Source organism: Platichthys flesus, chromosome 5 (genome assembly GCF_949316205.1).
Source record: "Platichthys flesus chromosome 5, fPlaFle2.1, whole genome shotgun sequence".
NCBI lineage: Eukaryota > Metazoa > Chordata > Actinopteri > Pleuronectiformes > Pleuronectidae > Platichthys > Platichthys flesus.
In genome coordinates this window covers 8971836-8987639 of record NC_084949.1, presented here as the reverse complement: position 1 = coordinate 8987639, position 15804 = coordinate 8971836, and the positions used below count along the sequence as shown (strand labels likewise).

Below are 15804 nucleotides of genomic sequence, written 5' to 3'. Positions count from 1 at the left end.
TGTCCGCACTTAACTCTACATGTATCTCCGGAACACAATTAGGGACTAAGAGACAAACTGATGAGATGTTGTTGCTCAAAGTGGCCTCACAAACAGCATTTGGCCTCTTCAACATCATGTCTCAAGTCCGATTACTCTTCCACACGTCTAAACACATCAACCTGAACACACGTTACAAGAGGAAACACATTATTACAGTAGAACTTCTTTCAATTCAACCATTTTTTTTAAAGAAGCTCCTGCACAGTCATGGTCCACCTACACTTGTTTTCTCTTTCTCCTGCTGCTCTCAGGTCTGTATGCAGACTGTACCTGATTGACATTGAAGTTGTATTTGTCAGGGCAGTGTGATTGGTGAATTAATGACCATGTGTTATTTTCAACCTAACTCTGGCCGACATCCGTCTGAATCACTAAAAACAACATGCTCTTTAAAGAAGGCAAAGTGTGGGACTATATATATATTTTTCTAACAGTAAGATACTTTACTAGACTCAATGAATACAAATAAAATATTAGTATTGGATACTGTGTAAAAACAATAAATTAAAGCTTTCCATTATTTCTTTATATGGTGAATAAGTGGAACTGAAAACATGAAGACCTCTCTGTGTGTAGGACTTTCTATTCACTGTACATCATGTGTTAACTCTGCATTAAAGAAGTGTTGACGTCCACTCTGGGAGACTGCAGGTGAAACTGAGGGAGGAGCTGGAATCAGTATTCTGCTCCTCACTAGCTGCAAGTGCACCTTGACTAAATATTTGAATCGATAAATTCAATATTTAAGTGAGTAGATGGGAACTGTCAGTGCCGGGGTCACGGTCGCTGATGAGGTGACCTCGCTCTGAGAGAAGTGGGAAACTATCTTGTTGCTCTCTTCCCTCACACTAGCTCATCCTCCATCTACCGCCCCCCCCCACCCCCACCCTGTTGTGAAAGTAATTAGCCTGTATCTCTGATAAACTTTGTCTTCCAGCTTCTCACTAATGATGTCTTCCCCCTCAGGCGCACACAGGCAACACACACTGAACCCTTTGTTTGTCGAAAGCTGCCTAAAGTAACTCGATCTCTTGGATGTGGGAGAAATACGCGCAGAGGTCAGAAGAAGGGATGAAATAAACTCAATCAGAGGCGTATGCAGCCGGACGGAAGGACGTCTGAGGTCTGATTTTGGACAAATTGCTGAGGAACAGAGGTTGAATGAACCACATTGTCTTTGCATTCTCCTCTTTTGGAAGCTAGTTAGCTCTCAGGATTCTACATGTTTCCTCCCAGTTAAAAGTTTTTCCTCCCTCTAGTCGCAGGTTAAAGTCCGAGGATGTCACACCTAGTAGAGACTGTTAGACCCCATGCAGACTGGGATTTGTGAATATGGACCACACTACGGTGGCAGAGAGAGTTCAACACTGGATTTTACGACACATGAGCTGCTAAATGTCACAACACGTGCAAATAGAAACGTGCTGCAATTTGCAAAAAACGACACTGGAGATGTTTCCAGGGGACCCAGAAGGGGGATGGACCAGGCTGTAGTTCAATGCTTTGTGAAGTTCCATCACCATTGACCAGTAGCAGATTTCACAAAGCATTGAATTTGCTTTGCCTTGTTAATTTATGCAGCGCCTGTGATGTCAGATTGATGGAGATTTGTTTTTTTTTCACGTTCCCGGTTTTCTTAATTTTCAGTGCGTTGAGCTCGGCCACCGGCGCACAATACAAACCAAACTTGATTTGATTTCTACTTCCAATAACTTTAATAGACATTGAATCTTAATTGATCATATGTATGAAAATGAAAATTATTAAAATTTGATATTCAGAAATCCTGTCTTCATTACTGAGCAGTTCTCAGTTGGGGGGGCCTGCAGTGGTGGCCAAACCACTGCCCATCAGCTCCTGACTCCCAGCTTCCCTGGTCTTGCCTCATCCACAGCCAGCAGGAGGCTCCTCCATCCTCCCACATGAGCGGCTTTGTGCTCTCTCTTTCCGTCCAGGCGGAGAGCTGACAGCAGCTGCCATGTAGATTTGGCTTTGAAGCCTCTACAGCCAATTTCAAACAGGGAACAGCCAGATCTGCCATCTCTTGGTCCTGCACTCTTCAAACAGACACCGACAGGCCCTGCTCTCATGGGCTGAGAGAGGAAGGGTCGACCAAAGAAATTCTAATGGTGAGACACGTGCCACAAAAAGGAGTATGTCTCCCCGACCAATCCCCCCCCCCCCCTCCGTTTGTGCCAATAAAATCTTTCTTGTTTCTACCTTTAAGTCCTGAAGAAGTTGAAAGCACCATCAAGATTTTTTTTTTTTTATTTACAACCTTACTCTTCTTTTCCCCTTTTTGCTTTTGTATCTCTCCTTCTCTCTCACAGAAACAAAACGTGTTTGTACAATAACTCAGTTTGCGAGATGATAATGTGCTATAATGTGACTCGGAATAATGGCTGTGGAATAGGAAGTGGGCGTGTGTGTGTGTGTTTGTGTGTGTTTGTGTGTGTTTGTGTGTATGATTGTGTATGTGTGTGTGTGTGTGTGCTACCGTAAAAGTGTTTTTCAGAGATGACTTTATGCAATGTCTTCTTAATTTGGTCGATCTAAATCCCTTGACAAGAATCTATTCTAAATCATTTACTTTTGTAGACTCTACTGAATATTAGGCAGTATATCAACTTCCTGATATAAACAATATGTGTTTGTGTGTGTGTGTGTGTGTGTGTGTGTGTGTGTGTGTGTGCTGACACACGCTAACAGCTCTTTTACTGTGTGACAATCCATTAATGCATGTGGTGTATTTATAACATTTCATTTACGCATATCAGCCTCCTCATCAAATATTCATTTGAGGGGGGATTGCCTACTTTGTCTCGGCTCAACCTCCCCCCCCACCCCCCACCCCTCCCTCCGTCACCCCTTCATTTCTTTATCTGTGCATCGTCGCCCGTATCTGTGTCTGCACAAAATGAGGAAAAAAAGAAGAAACTGCATTTTTCCAAGGATACCCACGAGCAGAGATGGAATTCCTGAGGATGTGTGGCTCCAACTGAATATCATCTTCTGTGTTTCTGTGCCAGCTCACCTGTCTGTGCAGTTCTTCTACTGTATGTGTGTGTGTGTGTGTGTGTGTGTGTGTGTGTGTGTGTCTGTTTGTGTGTGTTATTTGTCACCTGTGTGATCATGGCCCCACACTATTTATAACTTCAGGCATCAATCACAGCTTATTACTGGTTATCTGTCGGCTCCACCTCTCGGCCTGCAGCAACACTGAACCCCTGTGGGAGACAACCACCATCAACACTGTGAGCTGTAATCCATTCAAATAGCTCTCCGCTTTATTCCCTCTCTCCTCTGTTTCATTTTTCTATCAGATTGTCTTCAAGCTCATCTGCAATTTTAAACTTCCCCAGCTTCCTCTTCCTCCCTTTCTTCATTTTTTTCTTCTTCCTGCTCTTCCTCCAAGCAGCAGCTGATATATTTTCCCCTCCATCAGTCTCCTGATGGAGGACCTGGTCATCCCTCACTTGTCTGTCCATCTTAAAGGAAGCTTCAACACACACTTTATCCCCAAGGAGCACAGTTCAGCTTTTCTTTGCAATATTTGTTCTATTTTAACTCCAGAGTGAAAGTTTGAGAAGGGTTTTAAAGGTCTGCACATTATACCACTCGTTATGGATCATTTGATCTTATGTATGTATCTGTCTGGGTTGACTTGGAAAAAACTGAAGGGTTTTGTTGCTGAATAATAATTACCTCTGCCAAGGAGAGTTTATGTTTTCATCTGTGTTTCTTTTTCTTCTAGTTAGTAGCATTACACAAATACCACTGTGACTCATAACTCTAGATGTGGTGTGGGTCAGTGGGATATTTGCATCGGGGATATTTGGGCTTCATTTGTGGAAAGTGAGAGGAAATGGAGGCGTGTCCTCCATATTTATTTAGAGTCTATGGTTGAAGACGTTGTTGTTTCCGGTTCTGAATGAAATATGTTTTTCTATGGAAGAGTTGACATGGTATCTGATACACATACACTCGATGAAAGGTAATAACACATCCTCCTATATCAGCCTCCAGCAATTTCACCTTGTGATACATTTCCATTTGAATGAAAACCTAATTTTCTTTTCGAAGAAACTTGAGGAATAAAAATCAGTCTTGGTCATTAAACAACATGAAGAGCTCTTACAAGGAGTTGCAGCATCTCGGTGCCCAATAGATAATCTGGGGGGGGGGGGGGGGGGCACACTGATAGGAATGACCTCTTGTGTCTTTGAAAACAACCTTGTATGTAAATTCCTGTCCATCCAACAGAATTAAACATCACCAGAAAGTGGGAGAGAAAGTAGAATGAGGCCACTGCTTCTTTGATGTACTCAAATGAGGAATTAAATATAGCCTTACATCAAAAAGCTGCTCGCACACTTTAATCCTTCATGACAACTCCAAATCTGACAAGTTTCTGATGGGAAACAAACCTGCAGAAATCTTCAACTTTTATCCCATAAACCAGCCTGTGGCCTCCCCTGTCTCTAAACAGATTATTGTGTGTAGGCTATTTATATTATTGAAATTATTTTTCTGCCTCCTTTCGTGGCCTTGCTGCTTCTCGTTCCTGAAATATGAGAGTCATCAGTTAACTGTGCTCAACCACCTCAAGGACGTGGAGCAGACAAGGTATTGATCCGCTCAAACTCCGGAGTCAAGGTGAGACCATCCGGTAGAGGACAACAGAGCATATATATATATATATATATTATATATATATATATATATAAACTCATATATACAGTCACTCACACATCTGTGCGTGTGTATTAGTATGTGTCTGTTTTTGTCTGTCTGTGAGAGAGAGACAGAGAGAGAGAGAGGGAGAGTGTGTGTTTGTCTGCCTGTCTGAGAGAGAGAGCGTTTGTGTGTGTGTCTGTCTGTCTGTCTGTCTGTCTGTCTGTCTGTCTGTCTGTCTGTCTGTCTGTCTGTCTGTCTGTCTGTCTGTCTGTCTGTCTGTCTGTCTGTTCCACCCCTGTCTCTTATTATATCACTCCTCTCAGCACTAGGGTTTTCTCTCTCTCTCTCTCTCTCTCTCTCTCTCTCTCTCTCTCTCTCTCTCTCTCTCTCTCTCTCTCTCTCTCTCTCTCTCTCTCTCTCTCTCTCCTTCCTTCCCTCCCCCTCTCTCTGTGTTCCCTTCACAGCTTCAGAGATACAGTTGTTCCAGCTGTCACCTGATGTTTACAGATGTGAAGTCAGCATCAGAATATCACCCCCACGTGGGAACCTTGACCCCTCAGGATCCTCTGTGGACGTGAGCGCGCACTGATCCTGAGGTCTTGAGCCGGGGACGCGGAGAGACACGCTCTGTTCACCCCCCCCCCCCCCCGCGTGTCGCTGCTGAGCCCGCAGCTCACGGGGGCTGGTGCGTGAGGAGCAGTGAGTTTTGCGGGGCAGTGATGAAGACAAGTGGTAGATGAGCTGCGGCTCCCGGAGGCTCAGCTCGGTGCCCCGGAGCAGAAGATGAAATCCCGGAGTCAGGATCAGAGTTTGTCCGACTCCACGGAGCTGGACCGATCCCACGACCCGCTCACAGGTAGGTGCAGGTCCCGTCTCTGCTTTACAACTGATCTGTTGTCTGCTTTGCTATTTGCTGAACTGCACATCTGCAGCCACTGTGAGGGAAGTTACCTACACATCAAGAGGATCTGAACTGAGAGCAGGAGACTTTTTAAGAGCTAAAATCTATCTGTGCAATATTATATTGAAATATAGTTTACAAAGTACAAAATATAAGTGACACGGGAAGTCCGGTTTATTTTAGATTCAACATTCCCTCAGTGTGACTGCGTGTGCAAAAGTGAATGAGACTCAGAGACACACACATAAAGGAGTGAATGTATGAATAACTCACTGAATGTGAAGGATGGATTGTAACTAAAGCTTGGATAATCTATAACAGGTTTAATATGATGTGAAAATATATGTTATTACATTATTTCTCCAGTGTTATTGATCTATTAATCAATTAGCTGCTTTACAGGAAAGGTATTGACAACAATGTTGAATAATACAAAAATAATGAACAGTCAAAATTATATATGTTTTAACTTTAACAAGAAATCTAAAGGATCTCTTTTGATTTGCTCTTTTTTCTGTTTGAATCATAAATGTACATAAAAAATCTTTAGGACTTGAACTTGTAAATTTTCTAGACTGATCAAGAAACTGATTGATGCACAATAATTGAAGAGCATGATGGAGGACACAAATAATTTGTGACATTTGATGTGTTTGTGCCGTCAGCTCTGAAAAATGTAGTGCTGTGAGAAAATGGGAAAAAAACAAGTTGACAGCTGATGAGTTTGACAAAGACGTTAGAAAAAGAACTGTCATCTGTTACCATCATGGGAATAGTTCAAATAAATAATACACTGGTGAGGCCTGAAGACACGAGACACAACATGAGAAGAGTCCTGTTCATCCCTTGTCATCTAAAAGGATGTGTTTACATCAGTGAGTCACGCTCACACACACACACACCCACACACACACACACACACACACACACACACACATTTGGTGCTTTGTAAAGTTCATGGACAACTTCCCGAAATAGACGTTTCTATTAAAAATAGCCAAATGAGAACAACTCCTTTGAAATTTCACAAACAGCATCACAGTGTTTTCTGTCTTTTAAACTAACCTTATCTAAAGTGGAGTATCATAAAGAGGGGGGGGGTGCAGTCGGGTGGAGGCTGTAGTTGTTGCCGGCACAATAGCGTGTGGTGGCCGTTCAGCAGCAGGTTATCAAACAGTGAACAGGTGCATGAACACTGAGGCTTCAGGAGGCGTTCACAAAAACAAACCTTTTCAGTGTCTAACAACCTGAGGCATGACACTGTGCTGTTCAACTGTGTGTGTCATATAAAGACTGAACAGTCAAACGTGTGTGGATGAACCAATAGCTATGTTTGGAGGTCTGTCACAAGGGGGTTCCTCATGGTCTATCAGCTCCTCTGCTGTGAAAGCTGTTGAAGTCACCTTGTTGTTTTTTCCCCCGTGTTCATACATTATGCAAACTGGTCGTCCAGTCATCACCTTCTACAGCACTCCTCACATGTTAGTGGGACCCTGACTGACTGTCAGGCTGCTGTGGTGCAGCGGAGCCATGACACCATGTAGACTCACTGTAATACCAGAGCATCATAGGAATGGTGTGACGCAAATTTTTCTTTTGGTGGAGAAGATTGAAACCATTCTCATATCAGCCAGCAAGAGCAGCCGGTTAGCTTAGCATTAAGACTGGAAACAGGAGCAGGAGGATTTGTTACACGTACACGTACACGTTCACAAACACAAACACAAAGTGGTAACATTCTTCTCATCTAAACTCTCAACCAGGAAGCAATTAGATACATTTCCTGGAACGCTTCCTTCAAGGTTCATCTTTTTGTTCTTACCTATTTGGGGTTTAGAGTTTAATCTTGACACAGTCTTCCTCTCAGCTGTGATTACATCCTCTTGTTCAGTATAATCATCATTTCAGGATCATGTCCACTGCTCCTGCATTTATAACTGAAAGGGTTTTTGCATGCAGGTGCAGTGTTGGGAGAAATGCTCACATCTTTTTCCTTACATAAAAGTAACAGCAGCTACGAGCTGTTCAAGAAAAAGTGCTACATTCTGTAAAATACTGCAAAATTTACCGGAAGTATAAGTATGGAAATGTATTTCAGAATTTGACATTTCAGCATAGTTTCTGTTATATTGTTATATTGTTGAATTATAAATATAGATATGTTAATGTTTAAGCATTATGCAACTATTTTATCTCAAAGTAAAAGCTTCATAATAAATGTATTGGTACAATGTTTATATGTAGAGTGGTGCCTCTGAGTCGTGTCAAACTGACAGTAGGTGGCTTTAACTGCCACATCCAGGCCCAGTGAGTTCTGGAGTAGATTAATGTCTCACTCTGTGAATCAGTTCAAAGACTTAGAAAACATTTTTAAAAACACCTTTTGAGTCCAAAGTTAAGTGAGGAAACTTGCCTCTTAAGGCAGCAGAGGTCGCTGTTGTTCTGCAAAATGGAGCCCAGATAGTGTTGTTTTGATGTTAGAGCAGGTAAAGACACATTCTTGACATAGTGCTGGTTCTTTAATTTATAAAAATAAACGATTACATTTTGTATCAATAATTTAATCTACTACGTAACTACAGCTGTCAGATTAATTTACTTAACAGTATTCACATGAATTTTCTTTCCACCTCTGATCATGGGGGCGGTGTGGCCAAGGGGGTAGAACGTACGTTCTTCAACATGAAGGTTGCTGGTTCAAACCCCACTCTTCCCCATTGGCATGCCGAAGTGTCCATGGCAAGATACTGTACCCCTAATTGGCCCCTCATTAATGTTGAGTGTACTAAAAATGTAAGTCGCTTTGGACAGAAGCGTCAGCCAAATGACATGTAATGTAATCATGATTTATTAATCAGCTTGTCCTTTTAACAGGAATAATAAAACAATAGGTTTAGCTTCTTTCAGAACAAAAGCCTAATCGTTTTGTAGGTGTAGGTGCCAAATGGAAACAGCTTTAGTCTGTTGACTGCTGTCATGTTGAGATAGATGTTGTGTGACAAAAATATCAAGGAACACCCACGACTTTAATTGTGTGTGTATGTGTAAAATGTCTGTCTATAATCTGAGCCGTGTCCTTCTGAAGGATTATAGTAAGGACAGAAGCAGCTCCATGAGCAATATTAACTTATAACTATTAATTTAGCACCGTATGACCTTCCTTAAGCTGCCATGATCTCCCATTATAACTTTTTTAAAAACTTTTTCAGAGTTTTGGGAAGAAGGTTTGGATTTGTCCTCACAAGGCCAAATGAGAAAACCAAGAAACAGTCATTATGCATAAAGCATATACATGCAGCTTCCACTTTGAAAGGCTTTAATCCCTCCACTGTGATTTGTTTTATCTTCTAAGTCAATGTTTTCAAGCTCTTATACTTTTATTTCTAAAGCCCATTGATTAGACTTTACCTCACAAGTTAGGAAAAAAAACTTAAAGGCAATGTCTTAGGCTTCAAAAGACTAAATCTGGTTATGGGCCTTTGCAAAATCCTTAATAATTAAAATCCTTCGTAAAACTTGTGACCTTCAGAACTGATTCAATGCCCTTCTGTCATGTTTTGTTCCTTTCCCTTTGCCAAGGAGCGAATGTTTGTTGGTTTGTGAGCAGGGTTACACAAAATCTGCAAATTTCTCTGAGAATAATTCATGGATCTTCGTGAAAACATAAATCACACTGAGGTGACTGATATTTACGAATATTTGCAATTTGTTGCAGATCCAAGTAAAAATCTGGATTTAATGAATTTAAAAGTGGTTTGATAAGGGGACTGTGCTCAGGAGGAGTGCACCCTCCTGAGTGAGTTGCCTTCATGTTTTCTTATAAACCTGTCTCACTGACTCCTCCACAGTTGAGATACTTGGAGCTGGAGTCGCTTGCTAAAGGAGTCTCTCAAAGTGCTAATAGCAGCAGGGGAGTGAGAGAGTGTATCGATCGGCCTTGGAGGGCTGCATTTGTACTCATTGATTTGTAAAATCAAAGTCATCCTGATTGACCCTGAGCTGAACTGAGGATGAGCTGTTGGACTATTAACTGTTGAGTCAACAGATTGGCACTGTTCACCTCGTGCTGTGGAACACTTTGAAGGTTATATTTCTTTATTACTTTATTATCAGTAAGTTATCCAAGGAGCAGAATGTGCCTCCATAGAGTGGAATTAAACAAGCTGGTTGAATTTTACTCTGACTATATGAACATATAGAGGAAACTCATTCATGTCCGATGTGAATCACATCATTTCATGAAATATTGCTTCAGCTGAGCTCACCGTTTATAATCTGCGGGTGTCTCTAAGAACACACTCACCCTGTTTTCTGTGTGAACAGGTCACGTCCCACTGCTGCCCTCAGGTTCATCACTGTGTGTGATCAGCACCCTGGGCTCTGTCACGTCCAAACATGTCTGTGTGTGTGTGTGGGGGGGGGTGTGAGTTTGTGTGTGTCTGTGTGTCTGTGTGTGTGTGTGTGTGTGTGTGTGTGTGTGTGTGTGTGTGTGTGTGTGTGTGTGTGTGAGGTTCTGTGAAGCTTTGTTTGCTTTTCCATGATAGTTTGATTAACATGTCCTCAATATCAGTTATGTCAGTGAGGAAAATCCTATAAACTACAAAGACACACACATGCACGTCTCTCTTTAGATGTGAGGACACTAACCCTAACCCTAACCCTAACCCTAACCCTAACCCTAACCCTATTGACATAATGCAATACCTAGCCCCTTACACTAACTCTAACCCTAACCCTAAAACCATGTTAAAAGTCTTAAACCTCAAACAGCCCTTTGAATTTGTGAGGACCAGCCAAGAGAGGAGAAGCAGCTGCTTTATTCCAAAATAATTAGACTATAATAAGTTCTTGTTATGGTTATGTGATTCCAAAGATTACGTTTTGATTAAATATTTAAATCTACCTGAAATGCATGTTTATTGTTAGATTAGCTTAGATTAGATAGAACTGTATTCATCAAAGCATCGGGGAATTTCACTTGTTACAGTAACAGTTTCTCACAGTGAGATACTAAAATACCTCGTTTATGTTTTCTCTGAATTGGATTCAAGATTGTATTATGTGGTTCAACACTGCCCTCTAGTGGCAGGAGGGACACTGGACACGCCCTCCCTGTTGTCAGTGGCTGAGGAAGTACTCAAACAATTTACTTACAGGTAAAGTTACAAGTAAATTAACAAAAGGTAGCTTTTTTATTTGCAACCCTGAACCAATTGTGAGTTTGTGAAGTACTGATATTTGTTGATATATTTAGGAATAAAAGTGAAAATGACCTGATAATACATCTGTTTAAGTAAAAATACATGAAAAATGTTCGAAAGTACATAAACTGAGTAAATGTTCTTTGTTGGATGAAGTTACGATTATATACAGAAGTTATTGTAGCTGTTATATATGCGAGAGGAGTTGACTGAACTGAAGGCTGTGACATGACTGGACGAGAGTCGGAATCGATTCTGAGACGAGGTGAGGAGGTGAAACTTTAGAGGCGAGAGATGAAGACAATACTCACATCTACATGACTTTGTTCTCCGGCTGTTTTGTGTCTATCTAAAGTCCCTGAGCCAGGCTTTGGTTCAGAGAGACTATATAATAGAAATGCCTTTAGGAACCTGAAGCATCGGACTCCATGAAACAGCACAAAGAGAATTAAGGAGCAGCCGAAGTCTGAGAGCAGACGAGTGAGAGGATGAAGGCAAGCTTTGGGTTTTATTTTGTGTGTCTGCGCTCTGCGGCTGCTGCTGGAGGAGAGGAGGAGCGGTGGAGGGGAAGGAAAACTTATTTGTGTTTTATTGGATCATCAGCTTGATGAAGATGGAAAGAGAGAATGTAATCCATCATAGGATGGCAAGTCATCAGCTGGCAAATGTCTAATGGACACAAGATTGGATTCAAACAGTGAGAAAGGACAAAAGAGGAAAAGATGAGCATCACAACTCACATAAGATGAGTTGACAAACTGATTCCAGAGGAAGAGAGAGAGAGGCTCATCAGATGCATCATGACGAGGACTGCAAACTGAAGAAAAACAGAGACAGACGTGTTCTGCACAGATCAGAGATACATGAGATATAATGGCCTGTTGAAGATGAGCTGACATGTCTGCATTGTCAATGGGTACTGTCAGGTCAGAGGTCAAAGGCCAAAGGTCAGAGGGAACAAGTGGAAGGTGTTACAGATGGAGCATTGGTGTTTTCCTGTCATTCACTGTAGTTGCTATCAATACAGACACCTCATCCTCCTCCATATAACCTGCAAATATATTTTACTTTTTCAATTTTTATCTGGATCCTGTGGGAAGTGATGTAGAATGATGTTGGTGATATTTAGTGGGTGAACCGTTACATTGGACAGACAGACAGCTACAGACAGACAGGCAGCGACACAGACAGACAGTCAGTCAGACAGAGATACAGTCAGACAGAGATACAGACAGACAGAGATACAGACAGAGAGAGAGAGAGAGAGAGAGAGAGAGAGAGAGAGAGAGAGAGAGCGATACAAACAGACAGAGACAGAGGGACAGACAACCATGGTCCATTATTATAAATTCCCTTCTGGTTAAAGTGAGGGATTTAAAAAAGCATGCCTTCCCTAGTTAACCTGGTTAAATAAAACATTTAAAATGGCAGTGTCTGGCCACTCTGCCTCAGCTTAAGTCACATGTCATTTCTCTGGGCCTCACATGCCGATGCTCTTCAAACTGTTTCCGTCTGTCGGGTCACGCTGTTTCAAAGCCAGGTCAGCAATCTAATTTGCTCGAACCAAGTTCCTCGGACATGTGACTCCAAGTATTTGAGTGGAGTTTGGCTCATGTTTCATCCATTTGACATGGTCTTCACTATGTGGGTCGCTCTATGTGCCTCTAATCTCTGCTGTGATTGGTTGTTTACAGGTAATCCTCCATACAAATCCAATAAAAAGACCATAAAGCAGCGGCTTCTCAAACTGCTCCCCTGCTTTCGCTCTGGGTCCAGCGCTTCAGACAACCCAGGCAAGTGTCCGGACAGACACACTTACACATGCACACACAAACACACACACACACACACACACACACACACACACGGATATCACTCACATTCCCCTGATATGAATTCCATCATTTAGTCACAACAGCACCTTGTCCTTTTACACACTAACTTCATATCTTGTCACATTTCCCCCTCAGGAGACAAGTCTTCAAGGATACTTGTTTATCAGAGCGAGTAACTCTTTCATGCATCCCTCCCTCCGTGCAGGAAGTATAGCTGATGATGGAGAACTGTCCACAGTGCGTTACAGACCGGAGGGGCTCGACCGTCTGGTACAGCAGACCAGCTTCAACAAGAAGGAGCTGCAGGTCCTTTACCGAGGATTCAAGAGCGTCAGTCCGAACCTCTTTTGCATTATTGATCTTCCTTTGTTAAGCATGTATATGAACATGCAATATCCTAATACGGTAGATTCATGTCTATTTTCATCCTGTATTTGTGTGTTGTTTCTTACAGGAGTGTCCGAGCGGTGTGGTGAACGAAGAGACCTTTAAAAGCATCTACTCCCATTTCTTCCCTCAAGGAGGTCAGTCAGACTCACATTCTTACGTCCATCTACTTCAACAATTTCCCCAAACATTCATTAAATTATATATCTGTCAAACTTGAGAAATCTCAATATGAAGTGAGATCCTGGATGCTTCACTTTCAGTGTGATTAAACCCAGAGGTGCCGGAAAAGTGAAGTGAAAACTGACCTTTCAAAGCCTCAAGCAGGGCTAAGGTTAAATTGATAATGTATGTGTGTATGTGGCTTCAGTTTTTTTTGTGTTCATGCAAAACAGTACATGCAATATGATATATACAAAAAAAATATATAAAAATTATGTTTTATGTTTCTCATCAGTTGAGGCAATAATGACACAGCTTCAACTGTTTTGTACATAAGTGTGAAGACCACAAAGAAACCCAGAGATAGTCTCCTCCTCCTTTCAGATTCCAGTATGTACGCGCATTTCCTGTTTGAAGCTTTTGACACCAACAACAATGGAGCGGTTAACTTTGAGGTGAGAAACACTCTCTCATCAGAAACTGTCCTAAAACCTAATGTGGTCTCCACCAGTGGATAAACAGTCTTCTTCTTCTCTCTTTCACTTTGATTCACGTGAAGCGAAGCCAACTTTGGTGTGTTCATGTTATTTGAAGTCAGAATATGAAAACAAAAAAAATATATATACTCTTAACACCTCTTTTTAATATTAGCATTTTTACAAAGCGCAAAGAAACAGGATCGGGTGAAACAGGCCTATAAATGGTTTAAAATGTAGGCAAGTTAATCATTAAACATCTGTATAGGCTAAAAAGTTGGGTTAAAAAAGTTCATATTAAAAGCTTCTATTTTAGAGCTTATTGTCAAATTATGTTTCTTGGTTAATAATTGACGACGTCGGCATCTTCAGTACCAAACTTTTTGCAGACTTTCCGAGCCGTTATACTGAAGCTCTTTTACTTTGTTGTTTCACTGATGTTGGTATTCTCCCCTGCTCTCTGTCAACTCTTTCTGTTCTTGTCTCTCCCGCAGGACTTTGTTATCAGTCTGTCCATCATCTTGAGAGGCTCCACCATCGACAAACTCAACTGGGCTTTTAATCTGTACGATCTGAACAAGGACGGCTGCATCACCAGAGAGGTGCCGGTTCCATCCCTTGTTAGAGTGAACAGTCTCATTTTGCCAGCTCATGATTTGACTTTTCCCTTCTTCTCCTGTGTTTGTGCAGGAGATGACAGACATCATGAGCTCCATCTATGACATGATGGGGAACTATACGTACCCCAACATGAGGGACTGCGCCCCCAAGGATCATGTGGACAGTTTCTTCCAGGTAAAACTCACAAATAAGCTAGAGCGTCACTTAGTAGAGAAGTATATAAAGTATATTAGTATATAAATATGGTCAACCCATCTCCATTTCTTCCCACTATCCAGATATAAAGTATATTGGAAAGTATATTGGAGTATAAAGTACAGGGATCATGGAGCCACGGTAGCAAGGTCTAAACTGTCAATCATGAAGTGTCACTCTCTTTTTATAGCATCAAATTAAAATAAACTTGAACAAACATAAGTATGATAAGAACTAAAAAAACAGAAACCATCTTTGAGAGAAATATTTGTTTTACTTTGGTCCATGTCCCATCCACGAACATAGAGGAGGCAGGGTTTATGACCTCTACTACAGCCAGCCACCACTTGGGGGCTTCTCTGTTGAGGAGCTGTCATGTCGTCCATCTTTACATACAGTCTCCAGTGATCATGTTTTGCTTTTCTTCAGAAAATGGACAGGAACAAAGACGGGGTGGTCACCATTGACGAGTTCCTGGAGACGTGTCAAAAGGTCGGTTGAATTTAGAATAATATCAATAATACATCACATACACGTTTAAGGATGTAAACTACTCTTTCACTGACAGTTATTAAAATAATTCAAATTGTTGTTCCTCTTGACCAGGATGAAAACATCATGCAGTCCATGCACATGTTTGATAACGTGATCTAAAGCTGATTGGACGTGGATTGCTCTCCTGCTTGGAGCTCCTCTGTAGTTCAGTTCTTCTGCCCTGTGGACGGAGTGGGTGGTGTCTCTGAGAGTGGAGACCTGAGGATATATATACTGTATATATATATATATATATAAACCTCAAACCAGCTTTTCTTTTATTAAGGAAGGACGTTAAGTCTCGCTCCAAAATGACTTGACTCATGTGTCGTTTCTGTTATTTGAATGAGTGAAGGGAATGAAAGGTGGATTCTGGTATTTCAAGATATTGATAGAAGCTCAACATCAAAACACATCAATGGACAGCCGGTGGTTCGAGCATCCTGGGACTTCTTCACTGCGATGATGATTATTTCTCTGTTGCATGTATAAAACACGTTAGCGACTGAATGAGCAGACACAAGGAACAAATGGAATAAAGCCCATAATGTTGTAAAGTCTCACACACACTTTCTATACTTATAGTTATACTATATTGAATTTTAGCAATAATCTTTAAGTAAAATGTTATCAATCTTCTCCTTTGTTTTGGGTTCACGCCTCATGTTTGTTATGACTGTATGTTGTGTCTGCATGATGTGTCGGTTTTCACTGGCCAATGAGATATTTAGTTAAAGTGTGAATATATTTTCTATATGGACATGATGAATTTG

General features: G+C 41.4%; 1 protein-coding gene across 2 annotated transcripts; it reads left to right on the top strand.

The window, feature by feature from the left end:
- The first annotated feature begins 5502 nt into the window (after window positions 1-5502).
- Window positions 5503-15765, top strand: LOC133953871 (Kv channel-interacting protein 2-like). Of its 2 annotated transcripts, XM_062388019.1 has the most exons (10): window positions 5503-5575; window positions 6972-6974; window positions 12516-12618; window positions 12866-12986; window positions 13111-13180; window positions 13590-13660; window positions 14176-14283; window positions 14372-14476; window positions 14927-14989; window positions 15104-15765. In XM_062388019.1, the coding sequence occupies exons 1-10, from the start codon at window positions 5503-5505 to the stop codon at window positions 15149-15151; spliced, it is 765 nt and encodes a 254-aa protein (XP_062244003.1). In that variant the 3' UTR covers window positions 15152-15765. The 2 variants fall into 2 exon arrangements, with proteins under 2 accessions (XP_062244003.1, XP_062244002.1); XM_062388018.1 differs by lacking the exon at window positions 6972-6974.
- Window positions 15766-15804: the final 39 nt, after the last annotated feature.

Excerpts from the sequence above, each read along its gene's own strand:
- LOC133953871 (XM_062388019.1), top strand. The coding sequence starts at position 5,503 with ATGAAATCCCGGAGTCAGGATCAGAGTTTGTCCGACTCCACGGAGCTG. Across the intron at positions 13,661-14,175 it reads ATGGAGCGGTTAACTTTGAG|GACTTTGTTATCAGTCTGTC; the intron begins GTGAGAAACACT and ends TCTCTCCCGCAG. Across the intron at positions 14,477-14,926 it reads ATGTGGACAGTTTCTTCCAG|AAAATGGACAGGAACAAAGA; the intron begins GTAAAACTCACA and ends GCTTTTCTTCAG.